The following is an 18051-nucleotide window of genomic DNA, read 5'->3' on the forward strand; positions in this document are numbered from 1 at the left end:
CAAATATTTCTATTTATAATTTGACAAACATGCATATAACAACTTGTTTATGTTTTAGTAAAAGCTTAATTTTCTTTAAGCTGAAAAAACATGTTGAATGATCAACTTGGTATTACCGTGGGGGTGTTGTGACTGCCTCGTTTGATTTTGTATTTGATGAAAGATATTGCATGAATACAAAATACTGTTTGTCAAGTTCTACAACAACAATATCATAATACATACGTGGGACAAATTCATACACATCGAATACATTCTATACATGTATCATAGATCTATACAAAATGTAATATTGTAACTATAGTAATGTTTGAACATTAAAATGAAATTATCGAAAAAAAGGTTTGACAACTAACAAGATATGGGGTTTTGAGTTGGATGTTCGAGAAAAAGTTGTGACTCCTTTTTAATTGCTTAGTCTTAACAAGCCTTCTCCCTCTACCCAAGTCAGGAATGACAGGGTAGTTAATGCAATACATTTGACGCATTTTATTGGCAAATATCACGATTCTTCCAGTTTCGACGCCTACAATTGAAAGATTTTATTCGACAGTGAAAATTGTCAATATTAATTTGAAAGAAAAAAATGGAAATGAGTTATTAACATATAACACAACAACTTACAATGGAAGAAATATTGCAACAAGCAAGTTCTGATGTTGAAGGAGTATTACGAAGAAAATCTCGAGTTTGATCCATGCTGCTATCAAAATTTATATTCCTTCAACAAATTAATTACTAAGATTTGTCCATGATGCAGTAGATCGTAAGATTTTGATTATAATTCTTTTATCAAATTTTATAATCTCAAAGGATTAATTTATAATTCTCTTGAGAATTATAAATTAATTTATAACCACTAATTCAACTTTAATTAATAATACTTTTATCTTTCCATTTTTTTTTTAAAACAAATAAGATTTGCCTACGAAGAAAGCTATTATGTTAGCCAGTTGGTTTGTAAAAGGATAATATAAAAAGAGTAATGTCAAACATTTAATCATTTTAATATAAAGGCTGATGATAATAGTTTAATTTTCATGCACCGATAAATGTAAAAAGTCAAACAATTTTAACTATAATCACTTTTATTGAATAAGAACCTATCTTTAAAAGACCTTACACACACATAGCTGTGATTTAATTGAGCATCAAATTCACATGATATATGTGACCCTGAGACACATACTTACTTAGGGACAAACGTTAATGTAGAAGGTTTGGACACACTCACACAAATGCTTTTTTAAAAGATAAATTTTGTTGATGTTGAATGATGTGATTAATTTATTTATCAATTAATTTTCTCCATTGTTGTGTGTGCGCCCAAATAATTTTATTTATGTTTATATCTATGTAAGGCTTTCTCGTGACTCTCAATGTTCAATATCTCTCTATCCATTATCTAATAAAATAATATAACATGGAGTAATATCTATTTTGAATCTCCAACAAAGATCTCATAAAGACAGAGAATGAAGAACCAAAGGAAAATTCTCTATCCAAAGTTGTATAATTTGCATTACATGCACAAATAGTTCTACAAGGATGTACTTCTTCTAAATTAGACAAAACCATGCATTTTTAAATTTTTCACACATCATCTATTTTCAACTAAAGTACAATAAAACAACGTTAGTTTTTCTCACTTATACACACATAAACAAACAAAACCGACCCAAAAAAGTGACACAACAATATCATATATATTCAATCTTCAAAACAATAGTAATTATATCAAAGTTTATTTACTAAAATGGAACATGCGTGGTTAAACATTTTTAATGTTAACTATTGAATAAAATTTAATTTGATTTTGTTGTTATTAGGTACCGTTTTCTTCTCTTCCACCCAAAACATAAAACACTACTTATGCTGATAGGATTGTCTCAATTGATATAAAGTTGAATCATTGTAAAATGTGAGATCAATTCCGCTCTTAGTTTAAGAACAATTTTTATTAATTGTCTGAAAGTCAATCTGTTAACATTCGAGTTGAGTTTTGAAATCTGCTCCGATCCTCATAGTGTCCAAAATTCAACTTCTATATTTATATATTTTTATGTAAAAAAATAAAACGCCACTTATGAAGAATGTGTTAATACACAAGATAATAAAAACCCTAATATCCTTAGTGCAATAACAAATCCCTAAACACACACAAATCAATCTCAAACCTTTCACTACAAGATCCAACGGTTGAAAAGTGTGGAACACTCGTGCTTATCACTCACCACCATCTTTCTTCACACTCATTTCACTTCTCAGTACTGTTTCTGTTTCTCTCCTAACATGAACCAAAACATCATCATCGATCTTCAACGTTGTTGTTCCTTTTCACTTTGAACAACATTGATCTTTGTTTCAATTCCAACCCATTAACATAATCATAAAACCCATCAAGAAAAACATAATTTTTTTCATCTTCAAACGTTAATTCTCAGCTGGGTTGTAAAAAAATCCAACTTTATTTCTTAAAGGTGTGATTTTTATCCTGTTCTTCGTTTAAAGATTGAATCTTTATTGAAGTTTAACGTGTTTTTTTCATCTGGGTTGTGTTTTTTTGTTGTGGTTGTAGGTGTTGAACTTGTTGAAGTGAAGTTTCTTTGATTTTGTGTTTGTGTTTTTCTAATGGTAAGTGATAATTACCAGAAGATGATGTCTGATGTCGCTGTTCGATCGATGGTGAAAAACGGTGATTTCGCTGAAGATTTAGCTGTTTTAAGGCGGCAACAACAAGAGGTGAATGAAAGAGACAGGGAAGTTGCAAGGTTGAGAAGTGGGTCGGCACCTCCTACTGTTGAAGGGTCTATGACGGCGTTTGGTGGTTTATACGGTGGTTCTCAGGTAAGTTATGGCGGTGGAGGTGGTGGTGGAGGTGGGAGGGGTTTTGGCAGTGAAGAAGAGATTCGTGCTGATCCATCTTATGTGAATTATTATTATCAGAATGCGAATCTGAATCCTAGGCTGCCTCCACCGTTGGTGTCGAAGGAGGATTGGCGGTTTTCGCAGCGGATGAAAGGTGGTTTGAAGGTTGGAGGGATTGGAGATCGGAGGAGGTTGAATGGTGAAGGTGGTGATGAGGGTGGAGATGGTGAAAGGTCTGTTTTTTCTGGACAGGGTGGTGTGTTTAATGGGAAGGAGGATGGTGTTGAATGGGGCGGCGATGATGGCTTGATCGGCTTGCCAGCATTGGGGCTTGGGAGTAGGCAGAGGAGCATTGCTGAGATATTTCAGGTGAGGGTTTAGGCAAATTTTTAACACGTTTGTATTTGGATATTTTGTTTGTTTTTTTTGTTGTTATAAGATTAGCTGAACTTGTAATTGAAATTGTGTTATTGTGTATGTGTTTTTAATTTCTTAGATTGAGACCTTTTTAGCTAACCTTGTGATTTGAGTATGTTGTGTGTTTTTAATTATTTCAAATATATGTTTGTTGTATTCAAGATTTTATTTAATTCACCTGGGTTGCTATCCCTAATATATCGGAGATTTGCGCGGGATGGTGTTTGTAGTTGCAGATTTTAATTCAAGGTTTTAAATCACCCTCGTCGCGAATCCCTGAAATTGCGGAGATTCGCGCGGTACGGTGGATATTTTTGAAAAACCCTTGTAGTATTACTTATGTTCTTTTTTGAAGATTGATGGTTTGACACTAGTTGACGTAATGTTGGTAATTGATATTCTTTCTGGATTACTGTAATAGGATTTATAGATAATGAATTGATTAATGTAGTTTTCTGTTTTATATCTCTTAAAGGCAGCTGTTTACTTGTCTTGTTAATGTATGTGTTTAAGTTGACTTTGAATTCATTCTGAATTTGCAGCAATCTTTTTTGTTTGTTTCTGTTGTTGGAATTTCAGTTTTGTTGACCGGTTTTTGTCTTTTAGTTATAGCTAAGTTGAATTTGGAGATTCATTTCTATCTACTTGAAATTTCTTGTCTGGAGTGTTACTTTGTAACTGAAAAATGTTATTATAATTTTAATGATCATGAGCTAAAAGTTACGAGTTCCGATAAATTATATACTAAAATATTGTTTATCGTGTTGTCGTTTTGTGTAATTATTGTTTCTAACATTTTCTTTATCATGATTTTCATAGCAGGACGAAATGAATAGTGCTGCATCTGCCTCCAAGCATCCTCATCATCTGCCTGGCCGTAATGTGTTCGATGACATTGCTGAAAAACCGGAAAACCATTTTGCTTATCTGCATCAAGATTTGGAAGATTTGCAGTCTGGTGGAAATCTTGATGGTTTGGCATCTCAGTCTTACGCTTCAGCTTTAGGATCCTCCTTGTCAAGGAGCGGCACCCCTGACGCTCAATTTGTACCAAGAGTTTCCAGCCCTTCTATTCCACCCATTGGCGAGGGTAGGTCCAACGCTGCAGACAAACGAAGTTTCAATGGCCAAAACTCATTTAATGGCGTCTCGTCTAATTTAAATGAGCCTGCGGATCTCGTATCTGCTTTGGCTGGCATGAATCTGTCTCAAAATGATGCAATAGATGATGAGAAACGTCCCCCGTCAGATTACACTCATAATGCTAAGCAGTACCAATACTTAAACAAGTCTGATTCTCTACCTTATCTGCGCCATTCTGTGAACAATCCCTATTTGAAAGCGAGTAAAAGTAGCGCCAGTTTTGGATTGGATATGAATGATTCTATGTTGTACGCAACTGAACAGCTAGAATCTCGTAAGGCTGGTGGATATTCTGATAACTCGCATTTCAAAGGATCTACACCAACTTTTACTGGAAGAGGTGGTTCGCCTGCTCATTATCAGAACGTCGATGATACACATATCTCGCACGCCAACTATAACATGGCTGGGTTTGCTGTTAACCCTTCATCACCACCGATGATGGGAAGCCCACACGGGAGTGCAAATTTGCCTCATTTCTTTGAACATGCTGCTCCATCGTCTCCGCTTGGAATGAATGCCATGGACTCTAGAGGCTTGGCAAGAGGCGCAAATTTAGGACCTTTGTTGGCTGCGTCAGAGTTACAGAATGCAAGCAGGTTGGGAAATCATGCTGCAGGTAGCACTCATCAGCTTCCCTTGATTGATCCTTTGTATCTTCAATATCTGAGATCAGGCGAAGTTGCTGCTGCACAGAGAAATAATTCAATTACTGATTTACTTGGCCTCCAAAAAGCTTATATAGAGTCATTAATTGCTCAGCAAAAAGCACAGTTTTCTGTCCCCTACTTAGGTAAATCAGCTAGCATGAACCATAATTCTTATGGAAATCCATCATATGGTCATGGCATGTCGTATCCAGGAAGTCCACTGGCTGGTTCTCCCTTCCCAAGCTCCATGTATGGGCCAGGTAGTCCTATGAGCCAAAGTGAGCGGAATATGCGTTTGGCTGCTGGGATGAGGAATGTTGCCGGAGTTTTCACGGGAGCTTGGCATTCTGACGCTGTTAGTAGTTTGGATGAGAACTTTCCTTCTTCGTTGCTTGATGAATTCAAAAGCAATAAAACCAAATGTTTTGAACTTTCAGAAATTGCTGGGCATGTTGTTGAGTTCAGGTGCATAATGCTTGGTCATAATGTTATATTTTTCTTGACTTTGAACATTTATCTAACTCATTTTTTTTAACATATTACTTAACAGTGCTGATCAGTATGGAAGCCGTTTTATCCAACAGAAACTTGAGACAGCTTCAATGGAAGAGAAAACAATGGTTTTCAATGAAATTATGCCAAAAGCACTTACTCTTATGACTGATGTCTTCGGTAATTATGTGGTTCAGAAGGTAATTCTGTTCTTGACTTTGAACTTTATAGTGTGTTACTGTTATGCTTAAATGGGTATCAAATTCACTATATAAGGAAAAATAACTTCCATACTTATTCTATGCATTCCTAACTTACTCTGAATCATGTTCAGTTTTTTGAGCATGGAACAGCGGAACAAATAAGAGAACTGGCTGATCAGCTTACTGGTCATGTGCTGACCCTAAGTCTTCAAATGTATGGCTGCCGAGTTATCCAAAAGGTTTGTCTGATCATCAATTTATCCACCTTATGATATTTACCACCCTATTATTGTGCACCCTGTCGTTTTTATGATACCACCCTATTATTGTGCACCCTATCGTTTTTATGATTTACAATATTCTATAATTGTATTACACTTAATGGTCTAATTAGAGAGCTGATACTGTCCTAATTAGTGAGGCACAAGAGAATAAAATCATATTAAAACTGTACCCAATCAACCCCTAGTTAAAGTAATTACAATAAAAAAGAAGATTTCCGAGTTTTTACCTAATTAGTCGCATGCTCTTACCACCCCTGAACTTGTTCGATCACATACAAAATCAGGATACAGTGAGATTGGATTGAGATCGCAAACATCGTGAGATCATTCAATCTTGTGATCCCAAAAAAGATGATCGCTGGGTCGTGCTGCTCGACCTAGTTCCCCTAAACCTTGCCTCCTCCTCTTCAACGACTTCCGGCAAGCATCTGTTAATTCTGGCCTGCAAGTGATGGTCTCCGACAAATCTACTTGATTGCTCTGCTTGCAGCAATCACACTACGCAAAAGGGGCAAGAAAATACGAGGTGGTTGGAAGGCCCGACGGCTTTCCACGAGTGAGCCGCAGCAGTAAGAAGACTCTGTTTAGTTTTTAATGACTGGATGGGGGGAATTAGGGCAGGCACTGGTTTACAATTGGACTAATATTTTGTTTTTGGGCCCATGTCAATCATTAAATTGGGCTCTTTGATGGAAAACAACCTCTTTTTTGAAATTTTTATTTTAATAAAAAGACAGGATAATAATTTTTTTTTGAAGGAAAAAAGACAGGATAATAATTGAAAATAAATAAATAATATATTAAAATAAATATATCATAAATGAAAAAAAGTAGAATTATTTATGATAAATGTCTTAATTTTTTGTGTTTTGAGCAATTATTTGTACTGTAAATGTAAATTGTATTTTGCTGCCTTTGATATATCGATCATTCCGTGATCTTCCACGAAGTTTAGGTTCGCTGATCCACGTTTTTAAGCGTAATTAATATGATATGTCATGTCACCCCAATATTCCGTGAAACTGTTGGTAGAATCGTTCACAGATTGCTCTCTTGTCAAATGATCTTGTCAATGACATCACTTTGATGGGTTGGCAAGCTCCTGTTGAAATAATGATAAGGTGCTGCCTTTTGTCTTATTAGGTACAATTTGTCAGGTATTTTAATTTATTTTGAGAGGAAGCCAATTCTTTTGTTTTATTTTGTCCTCATTCTCTTGGTGTCTAATGTGTTTTCCATTTTGTTTACATGTAATTGTTCATTTTGTGTTTATACTGACATTTCGGCACATTATTATGCTGCCGTGATTTATCTGTGCTGGTTTTAAAATTTACAGTTACTAATCTTTTTTTCTTTCTACATTGTCCAGGCTATTGAAGTAGTTAATTTAGATCAAAAGACTAAAATGGTTACGGAGCTGGATGGTCATATTATGCGATGCGTGCGTGATCAGAATGGAAACCATGTCATCCAGAAGTGTATTGAATGTGTACCTGAGGATGAAATCAAGTTTATCGTTTCAACGTTTTATGACCAAGTTGTGACGTTGTCAACTCATCCATATGGTTGCCGTGTTATACAGGTGACAAATTCATCCTTTTGATTTTATTTGTGTGAACACATTTACTGAATTGAAAATAACTGGCCAGAGACTATGATTCTAAATTAGTTGAGTTTTGATAAGCAGAGAGTCTTGGAGTACTGCCATGATCCTAAAACTCAACAGATTATGATGGATGAGATTTTGCAGTGTGTTTCCATGCTAGCTCAAGATCAATATGGGAACTATGTTGTACAGGTTTGTTGCATCTCAATTGGTATCGTAAATCGTTTGAGTATATGAAACCCTGAATTAATTATGAAATTTCTTCAAGTAAAAACTAAATGATAGTAATAGTTTGTTTTGTGCTTTTAATTTTCCTTGGCGTTTGATTGCTTAAAATTTTTCAGCATGTGCTGGAGCATGGAAAGCCACATGAACGTACCGCGATAATAAAGGAATTCACTGGGCAGATAGTGCAGATGAGCCAGCAGAAGTTTGCTTCTAATGTTATAGAAAAGTGTCTCTCTTTTGGAACACCTACGGAGCGTCAAGTCCTTGTGAATGAGATGATTGGTTCTACTGATGACAATGAGCCTCTACAGGTTTGTGCATGAAAATGAATCCCTATTACATCAGCTCTTGTTTGTCGCGCCATACTCCTTTTAGTCATCTTTTCTTATTATATCCTAAAATTACAGCTTCATATAGTTTTAATTTTTTTTTTCCTGTTCTTTGTCCATGTTATAATTTGTTTTCTTTGCATGAAAATTGTTTTTTCCCTTTATAGTTTTTTTTTAACGTAAAATAGTTATAAGATGATGGTTTCTTCAGCTTTTTTTATCATAGTTCAATTTTATTTCCAAACAATGTTTTTTTAAACAACTTTTAGTCATTAAAATTTCATATTAATGGTGCCATTAAGAGTAAGCATGGCTCTGCCATTGAAGGTATTTACAGCCTGGCTATATGCAAAAGTATCAGCGCAGACATATTTACATCCCTGATTTTATAGTTCTATTGCTACCATTTATGTCTCATGATATTTATTGCTATAGTCTAGAGTTTGTTGCATATGGTTCTTAATAATTGAATTTGTTTTTTCATGTTTGTAACTAAGGTAAGCCTTGCGTACAATATCAGTTAATGCGCAGGATGTGTGCCTTTAGATAAATCTTGTGTAAATTTGGTACTGTTACTCTTGTCTTGTGTTACTTAGTGTCTTTACCATGTTACCACTTTCTGATTTTCTTATATTTTGATCGTATTTTTGTGGTGGTTTTAGGTTATGATGAAGGATCAGTTTGCAAACTATGTTGTACAGAAAGTTCTGGAAACCTGTGATGACCAGCAACTTGAGCTGATTCTTAATAGAATAAAGGTTCACCTGAATGCCTTGAAGAAGTATACCTATGGGAAGCACATTGTTGCTCGCGTGGAGAAATTGGTTGCTGCTGGAGGTACTTTCAATCTCATCATTTTTTCATTCGGGCTCATAAATTAGTTTTACAATTTTCTCGACATTAGTTTTCTCGTGTATTCTAGAATATTCACATGTACTTATTTTAGTTTTCTCTTAAATAGTTGTATGTTCTATTATTAATTGAATATTAGACTTCCTTCCCTAGAGATTCATCTATGGACTCCCTCGACATTTTTGATTTTTCACAAAACATACATGTTTGCATATCAAAAAATTTATTTGAAGAAAAAGTTTATTTTCCATTCAACAATGAAATCTAATAATTTGAATGTATCAACTTTACAGACTCTAATTTGGTGATATCTCTAGTTAGCTTGGTACCTCAAGCAACCGTCGTGCTTAAAACTCGACATCTAAATCATCTACAAATCCTTTTGTGATCGAGTTGATAGCTTAATCACTGTCATAATGATTTTTTTTTTTCCTTTCTCTTTTCATTACATTCTGAAAGGATCTGCAAGTAATCTCCTAGGTGTTCTGAAGTCTAAGTTTCCGTTTGATGCCCTGTTTGGATTAATTTATTTGAGTTTATCTACTCTCGTAAGCCCTCTTGAGACTGTTAGGGAGAGCCTATGACAAATCTTCTGACATGTCCATAAGCTGTTTTTATCTAATTTCCAAAAATTCTCCATGATAGCCTATGAATTATAGCTTACATAAAAACAATTCGACTTTAGTTTACCTTTTATTCTAAAACTAATTTATACACAACTTCAGCAATTAATATTATAAAGGGCCTTGGTTGGACAATTCAGCTTCATGAATCGACTTCGATGTTTCACGACACAATAGAAGCTATTGACCTTTTTTCTTCAATATTCATTTAATTTGTTTCATTATGTATAATTTATTGAACTAATTAAATATTTTATTTGATGGTGTATATGCAGAGAGGAGGATTAGTTTTCTGACACTAAACCATGCTGCACCACAGATGGTATAGAAAGTTATGTTATGTACAGCTAACTGAGAGGATAGTACAAGTGAAGTGGCCAAATCCTTTTTCTTTTGTTTTCTTCATATGATGATATCTCTAGTACTGATAATGGCACTGTCTATATTCAAATAGACAGGTGAGTAATAAATGGTTAGTTGTATGTACTTAAAACTGTACATTTTGTTAGTTTTGAGGATTAGAATCAGATTAGCTGAGGCTGAAACTTCAGGTTCAGTTAGTAAATGTTTTCCATATATGATGTTTATGAGCTAGTTTTAATGTTGTACAGAGAAGTGTTTGACTGTACAAATTTTACTAGGTAATATCATAGGACAAATCTCTTGTATTCCGGATGCAAACATGTTTTTATGAGCTAAACTTTTTTGACCTTTTTAATCCTTCTTGTTCATATTCTTTGATTTTTTTCAGGTTATTTATTTATCATTAGTAATTAATAATTTTATTAACAATGGTCTGTTTTATTTATTTAATTTTGGTGGATTTTGATTTTTTGATGTTCAAAAGTTTCATTCAAAGCTTTTTCTAAAGCATTTTGATTTATAAACATTTTTAAAATTATATTTCATTAAATCATATAGTTTGAATTAAAGTGGAGACAACAGAATATGAAATTTTGTGGATTGGAAGTATATGAAGCATTTGTGGTTCCTTTCCTTATTTCATGTTTTGCAAGTTTTCTACACAAAGCGTTTTTATGAGAGTAAAAGGACTGTTTGATATCTCTTTTCGAAAATTATTTTGATGTTTTTGTTATTTTTTTAGACGAACGGTTATTCCTCTGGGAAAAAAAAAAACTTTGGTTACTTTGATTTGGAAAAGTTTTTACATAACTTTTTTCGAAGGTAAAAATGCCAAGTAGATAATTCTCATCTTATAAGAAAGTTTTAAAATTACCCTGGACTCAACAAAATGATTTGTAAGAAGTAATAAAATAAGAAGACAACCAAGATGATTTTCTACCAAATAAAAGACCATGTTATTCATTTAATTTTTATCAGTAAAAAGGACCATGTTAATAATGATAATAGTTTGAAAATATTATACAAACTGTTTTTTACATGCCACTTGATAAATCTCATTAATAACTTTATAAGAAATGCTAACAAGTACCTTTGGAATATTGTTTAAGCATATAAATTAATAAATATTAAATTGAAATTTGTATGATTATGATTTTTGGGAGATTGTTATTTTAGTCTCTGAATAGAAAAGGAGTCGTCACTTTAATCTCAGAATGCAGATAAATTGCAAAATAGTCCCTGAATGTAAGTTCTGTTAGTCAATTTAGTCGATAAAAGCAGACTTCGTTAGTCAATTTAGTCCTTAAATGTAGACTCTGTTGGTCATTTTAGTCCCTGAAATTGACCAACAAAGTCTACATTCAGGGACTAAAGTGACTACTCCTTTCTCATTCAAGGATTAAAGTGACTAATTTCCCTATGATTTTTAATGCGTTTGACTTGTATTTTCATGACAATTTTTTTTTTTTTTGTGGGTTCCTTAAACAATACCATTAGAGCACTTGTTAGCAAGGCCCTAACATTATCTAGCCAAGAGAATTTTCTTTTAACTTTTTTTCCTCTCTTTCTTCTTTATCGTCTTTTAAGAAAGAAATTGTCATACGAAAGTTGCAAATAAACATGATACTACACCAACGAGGTGTATACCATTCGAATTGTACTTGTGTGACATAATATCAAATGACATTGGTCAATTTAAATGTGGCACATGTTAATACAATTTTTTTAAACATAAAAATATGGGAAAGAGAGAGGAAAAAAAATAACAGTTGAATTGACTTATGTGTCATAATTAAATTGATCAATATTAATGTCATTTATATCTTAATGGTACGCAAGCGGAGTCTATACCATCACAATAAAAATGAATGCAACCAAGAGATTCAATATTAGTCTAAAAAAATACAATACAATCATAGAATACACAATCACAATTTCAAATATAGGTTAGCAATCACAGATTTTGAAGCCAAAGCCAAACAAGCCCTTTTACATCCAACAACTTTCCCTTCCTTTTGCACAAGTCCAAATGGACAAGAAACACTCAAATCATCTTCATAACTAGCAACACCACAACCTACACCACCACTTACTAAACTAGTCACACATATACAATGATATTTATACTTGCAAAACAAGTAAACAGTTACTTGTTACACAAGTCAACTAGTTCCAACTAAACTTAGTTTACTATCCACAAGCTGGAAACTGTCTTGTTCTCTGAGACCCTGAACTCTATCAATGGTGCACTCCTAATCAGTTGCATTTTCTTCATCATAAGTAGGATTACTTAACAAAGTGTTCATCAATGCTTTAATAGAGGTGTTTTTCATTTGCCAATCCCATGATTCAAATTCATTCATGATGTCATCTTTGCGAACGAAAATATTTTCTATGCTATATGATAGGACACGACACATTGTGATATCAACATATAAAAACATAAAAAGCCTGCAACCATTAAATAGATGAAATAGACCAAAACATTAGACAGACACGACACGACACATACATACTCTTTTTACTCGTAAACAAAATGTTGAGCCACTTTTAAACTTGATTTTGTTTGGAATTTGATCAAGAGATTTACTGGCATAAACACTGCAATATTGCATAATTATTTTGAACAATATTTATTATAGAAACTTGTTTAAAAAATAAATTTAGCAATACGAATTTTATTTATATTTCTAACAATAGATCATCCCAAGTTTAACTGCTTTTTTAATAGAAATTGCCAATTCATCGTAAGCAATTTCCCAAGCAGTATTTAGTTCTTCGCTCCAGTTGTCCCCCGATGCTTCCTTTATTGTTTTTAACAAAGCTTCTTTAACCACCTACAAGACACCAAAAAAATTAATTTTGGTTTAGCGATTTAAAACTTACAAATGGGTGTATTAACATAATTGAAAAATACTTATTGAAAACTAATTTATTTTCAGATAAAAGTTATTAAATCAAATATTATTTTACCATACATCCTTAATAATTAAGGGGACCAATTCAATTTTATTTTTGAGGAGACATTCAAATATATACTTAAATATATTTTATTATATTATCATACCACAAAATGAGGATCAACAACTCCTCTTTGAATGTGGATAGCACCCACTTTAGTATATCCCAAAACTACTTCTCCAGTTGCTCGAAGTTGAACAGCCGCATCACGCACCTATAATACAGAAAATATAAACATCTTAAGACCGATAGCCATAGACTATTCGTAAAATATACTAATAGTGTTTGATATTATTCTTTGGTGTTAAAGTATATTTGCAATTCCAAATATTGTGATTGTGCGATTTTGGACACCGTTGATTTAGAGCTACGTGTGACACTTATGTTTTCCGTCTTTGTAATTTAGTATCATAAACCATTTTTTCTTCCTAAATTTAAATTAATGTGACATTGTTAATTGAAATGACACCAAAGTTTCATAGCCAACGCAAATTTTCTTTGAAAAAAAAATAAAAATCGTGAATTTAAAAAGGAGTGAAATTTTAAAGGAAAATGTTAACTTTTGTCTTTAAAGTACAAGTTAAAAAGCTAAACATAGAAGAAATTTCTTGGAATTTGTAAATTTTATCATATAGTTATTTGGATTTTTTTGTTTTGTTTGAAATTTGGTATCTAGTTCAAAAACTTAATAATATGAAATATCAATCTCAGCGTTTAGTAGTAGAGACCCAATTGAAAGCAAAACCATGTATAAACTACCCCAACATTTTTGGATCATATTTATCAAGGGAAAATAAATTAAATTAAGAATATACAAAATACATGTATTTGAAAAGATTTTATAGTTATTAATTTAAAGAGAACCATAGACGCTGAATGAAGAATAAAAAAAATTAGTTGATGTTGGTTGCACTCACCATTTGAAACACCTTTTCAGCATGGGCTTGAAGTTGAGGACTATCTTTTACCTCAGGCGTGTTCTTAAGAAAAGAGAACATGCCCTTTGCTGCAGGTGCTTTCTCTAATATACTAATTTAATCAAAATAACCAAACATATTCTTGTTAATTAATTTACACAATCTTTTTAAACCGTAAGTAAGCAAAAAAGGAAAGTACAAACTAACTCATGCAATATGATACTTACATAGTGTAGAACAAGACACTATAGCCGGGAAGATTTTGTTTAAATGATTCCCATGAGCTATTCACTAAAAACTCTTGCTTCTCAGTGAATCCCATTTTTCTCTTCTTCTTTTCTAATTTTGTTGTTGTTTGTGTTGTCGATATTATAATTTTACATTAAATACTTGTTTATATAGACAACTTTGAGGTGGAAAGAAATGAAGTAAATTCATGTGCTTGTTTTTTCAAAGAATCTATTGGCTTCTGGGGGTGACCATTGAAATTATTAAGAGACAAGAATCTTTTAAAAAAATTATTCAAACAAACTTTAATTAAATAGACGTAATAAATTTTTAAAAATTAAATTAAAATAAAATAAACTGAACATTAATATAAATATTATTCCATGCAATCAATGTAATCCTTAGTTTTTTTTAATTACAACGTAATCATTGTTTAATCTAATAAAAAAAATGCTAATCACAATAATGTTGAAAAACGAGGTGAAAAAAAAAAGTAAAGTTGAAAAAATATAACCAAAGACTGTGTAGGTTTTTTAAAATTTCCTACTTGTATAAAATGTAAAGAATTCTACACCATAAGAAATACATAAAAATTTCAAACTCAACAAAAATATATTGCAGTAAAACAATATATAAGATAAATGTTCAAATATGTTTATAGTCTCTATAAAATTAAGACTTTTTCTTGTAAAAAAAAATACGACTTTTTAATTTTAGTCTTACATCCGTAAAAAAAAATAAAATTTAGTCTTACATAAAGTTTGTCTAATTTTAATCCAATGCAAGAGAAACGTATGTATTTTCATAGCTATGTTGAGGCACCCATATGCTAAAACATATTGTGCCAATAATCCTCCCTTGTAACAAATTGACAATTGGGAAAATAGCATAGATAAATTGGAAGTCTATTTGTACTCTAAAGGAGGATGAAGGGTTGGGGGTGAGGAGGGTGGGAGCTTTTAATTTATCTTTGATGGAAAAGTGGTGTTGGAGGATGTTGGTGGAGAAGGAGGGGTTGTGATATCGAGTTTTAAAAGCTCGTTACAATGAGGAGGGGGGAGGTTGAAGGATGAGGGTAGCCGTTGTTCGGTTTGGTGGCGGGAGATGTGTGGTGTGCGTGAGGGCCTTGGGGAGGGTGTTGGAAGATGGTTTGAAGATAACTCTCGTCGGATTGTGGGTGATGGTAGAGATGCTTTATTCTGGCATGACATTTGGGTGGGAGAAATTCCTCTCAAATTTAAATTCTCCCGCCTCTATGAGTTGGCTGAGGATAAAGAGTGTTCGGTGGCGGAGGCGAGAAGGGTTATAGGGCCGGATAGGGGTTGGGAGAGGGTGTGGCGCCGTCGGTTGTTGGCTTGGGAGGAGGAGAGTGTGAGGGAGTGCTATGTTTTACTATATAACATTGTTTTGCAGGAAAATGTTCACGATGCTTGGCGTTGGTTATTAGATCCTATTCAGGGCTACTCTGTGAGGGGAGCATATCGCTTTCTCACTACCACTGGTGAACCTTTGGATAGGACTCTGGATGACGATGTCTGGCAAAAACATATTCCTTCAAAGGTGTCTCTGTTTGTGTGGCGTCTTCTTCGCAACAGACTTCCCACAAAAGATAATTTGGTGCGGCGGCATGTCCTTCATCATTCTGACACGGCTTGTATCTCAGGCTGTGGGGAGTTGGAAACGGGAAAACATCTTTTTTTATATTGTGACATTTTTGGCTCTCTTTGGTCTCATATTTGGCTCTCTCTGTTCTCATATTTGGCGCTGGTTACATATTTGTTCAGTTATGCCTCATGATATCAGACAACATTTCATTCATTTTACTACCTTGGAGGGTTTGCCTAGATTTACTCATTCTTTCTTGAAAATTATTTGGTGTGCCTCTGTTTGGATGTTGTGGAAGGAAATGAATAACCGTGTCTTTCAACATACGGATTCTACTCCTTGGATCCTTGCTGAAAATGTTAAATTGCACTCTTTCTTATGACTGAAATCGAAACAGGGGGCCTTTAGCTACAATTATCATGATTGGTGGAAACATCCGCTTTTGTGCATAGGTGTCCACTTGTAATTTGTTGTTTTTTAGGTGGTGCTTTCTTGTTGTGGCCACCTTAATTGTGTAAATACTTTTGGGTGGTTTGCCTCTTGCACCTTGTGCGGGATGAATCATTGTGGTTTATATATCTCATTTTAATTTGTTAAAAAAAATGAAGTTACACAAATTTAAGAGAAGAATTTAAGGTGGAAAACTTCAAAATCAAAGAATAACATGTGATTTTTTTTCAACACGTAAGGTGTACACTTCTTTCAAATTGTTGCCGGTGATTTTGATATTATTGGAAAAAGGAGCATCTATACTAACCACCATCAACAAATATAATGCTTAAATGTGGGGTCTTTGAGTCGATTCAATTACTCTCAGAATCGTTTCAAGGTTTCTTAAAAGTTCTGGAAACATTTGAATAAAGGTTCAAGTGAATGCCTTGAAGAAGTATACCTATGTAGGCTATGTTGCACAATTAATTTTTTTTCTTTCTTTTCTTCTACCTCATAACTTAAATTTACAATTGTCTCAATATCTGTTTTCTCATGTATTCTTGAGATTCACATGCACTTTAGTTTTTCTCTAAAATAGTTGTATGTTCTATTATTAATTGAACAGTAGACTTCCCTCCCTGAAGATTGATACATGGACTCACTTGAAGAGTAGTGAATCGATTCAAATATAAAAATAAATTGATTCACAAATGACACAAACTTTAAATATATATACTCCCTCAATCCCATGATATAAGCAAAAACACTCATTTTCTTTGTCCTAAAATATAAGCAAAAAAGACAAACTTTTATCCCATTTAATTTTGTTTTTTTAAAAAAATCTCTTTTTCAAGAAAAACTTTTGTTTATTCTCATAAAATTAAATGCAAATTATATTCAATTTTCTCTCTCTTTTATTTTTCCATAATCAATAGCCAATGAAAATTGTTTTTACATATTCCTATAAAACTTTTTTCAAAGAAAACACAAAAAACTATACTTCAAATTCTTATGTTTTAGTTTTCTTAATAAGTGTGTTTTTTTTTTCCTTATAATTTGAGACGGAGGGAGTATACCACAATAAATAGATCCATACATGACAGAAACTTGAACCATGGTTTTTAGAGAGATTTCTTAGGGTTAGATGCAGGCCGAACCTTGGGTGTGCAAAGAGCTCAATTGAACTGGGTCTTCCCAAGGTATGAGTTTCAAAAAAAATTTATAGCCCAGTAGTATTACTAAGTACTACCCCACTAAAAACAAAATTCCTCATCCTCTTTCTCTTTGATACCACACGTTCCATCGCCATAACTCCATCAGAATTTTCTTTTCTGCCCCGATTTGATTTCCTTTTTCCCTTCTGTTGTCTTGTTTTAGGCCTATTAGAATTGAGTCCTCTTGCTTTTGGTGTTAGGTGAGTGTTTTTTTGGGAGGGTGGTTTGAGGTTCCTCATGTATACGGTAATGATTTTAATCTTTAGGTGTATCACATATATACGGCACCTTGTATTTATCTTTTAAAAAATTGAAATAGAACATTGTTCTTTTAAAAAAGATACATTTTTATTTTATTACATGTCTTTTTTCACTTACAGAACCGAGCCTTCAGATTCGTAGAACTGCGGATGATAAGAATTTAAGGGATGCTCTTATACATCAATTCTACTATCATAGTTTTGGCATCCAATCAAAATCAAAGTAACTCTAACTAGCCTTAGGATTATAAGCACTTACGTGTTTGGAGGATTTCAGAGGGGAGAATGTTAGAGAGAGATAACTTTATATTTTGATATACATTTGATCTATTCAAAATAGTGAAAGAACATGATAAATAATTATGTGATACTTCTC

The 18051-nt window shown here is 33.2% G+C and overlaps 3 protein-coding genes across 4 annotated transcripts; 2 read left to right on the plus strand and 1 right to left on the minus strand.

The window, feature by feature from the left end:
* The first annotated feature begins 2146 nt into the window (after positions 1 to 2146).
* LOC11427522 (pumilio homolog 1) lies at positions 2147 to 10413 on the plus strand. 2 transcript variants are annotated; one of them, XM_024783798.2, is made up of 10 exons: positions 2147 to 2480; positions 2579 to 3237; positions 4105 to 5543; positions 5629 to 5770; positions 5905 to 6012; positions 7427 to 7639; positions 7745 to 7855; positions 8008 to 8202; positions 8883 to 9057; positions 9971 to 10413. In XM_024783798.2, the coding sequence occupies exons 2-10, from the start codon at positions 2632 to 2634 to the stop codon at positions 10021 to 10023; spliced, it is 3042 nt and encodes a 1013-aa protein (XP_024639566.1). In that variant the 5' UTR covers positions 2147 to 2480; positions 2579 to 2631; the 3' UTR covers positions 10024 to 10413. The 2 variants fall into 2 exon arrangements, with proteins under 2 accessions (XP_024639566.1, XP_003616446.2); XM_003616398.4 differs by having other exon boundaries at positions 4108 to 5543.
* A 1534-nt stretch (positions 10414 to 11947) lies between these two features.
* LOC11433189 (leghemoglobin-1) lies at positions 11948 to 14323 on the minus strand. The gene is made up of 4 exons (XM_003616399.3): positions 14164 to 14323; positions 13937 to 14048; positions 13126 to 13233; positions 11948 to 12895 (listed from the first exon to the last, which is right to left on the minus strand). The coding sequence occupies exons 1-4, from the start codon at positions 14256 to 14258 to the stop codon at positions 12749 to 12751; spliced, it is 462 nt and encodes a 153-aa protein (XP_003616447.1). The 5' UTR covers positions 14259 to 14323; the 3' UTR covers positions 11948 to 12748.
* A 945-nt stretch (positions 14324 to 15268) lies between these two features.
* LOC112422168 (uncharacterized) lies at positions 15269 to 15961 on the plus strand. Its single transcript, XM_024784976.1, has one exon. The coding sequence runs from the start codon at positions 15269 to 15271 to the stop codon at positions 15959 to 15961; it is 693 nt and encodes a 230-aa protein (XP_024640744.1).
* The last annotated feature ends 2090 nt before the right edge of the window (positions 15962 to 18051 follow it).

Source organism: Medicago truncatula, chromosome 5 (assembly GCF_003473485.1).
Source record: "Medicago truncatula cultivar Jemalong A17 chromosome 5, MtrunA17r5.0-ANR, whole genome shotgun sequence".
Classification (NCBI taxonomy): domain Eukaryota; kingdom Viridiplantae; phylum Streptophyta; class Magnoliopsida; order Fabales; family Fabaceae; genus Medicago; species Medicago truncatula.

What these genes read in the sequence shown, in the direction of transcription:
- LOC112422168 (XM_024784976.1), top strand. Translation starts at nt 15,269, where the DNA reads ATGTGTGGTGTGCGTGAGGGCCTTGGGGAGGGTGTTGGAAGATGGTTT.
- LOC11427522 (XM_024783798.2), top strand. Translation starts at nt 2,632, where the DNA reads ATGGTAAGTGATAATTACCAGAAGATGATGTCTGATGTCGCTGTTCGA. An exon ending in GGGCATGTTGTTGAGTTCAG is followed by an intron (nt 5,544 to 5,628) that starts GTGCATAATGCT and finishes ATTACTTAACAG; the next exon opens with TGCTGATCAGTATGGAAGCC. An exon ending in ATGGGAACTATGTTGTACAG is followed by an intron (nt 7,856 to 8,007) that starts GTTTGTTGCATC and finishes AAAATTTTTCAG; the next exon opens with CATGTGCTGGAGCATGGAAA.
- LOC11433189 (XM_003616399.3), bottom strand. Translation starts at nt 14,258, where the DNA reads ATGGGATTCACTGAGAAGCAAGAGTTTTTAGTGAATAGCTCATGGGAA. An exon ending in AGTGTCTTGTTCTACACTAT is followed by an intron (nt 14,049 to 14,163) that starts GTAAGTATCATA and finishes TGATTAAATTAG; the next exon opens with TATATTAGAGAAAGCACCTG. An exon ending in TTGTTGATCCTCATTTTGTG is followed by an intron (nt 12,896 to 13,125) that starts GTATGATAATAT and finishes GGTGTCTTGTAG; the next exon opens with GTGGTTAAAGAAGCTTTGTT.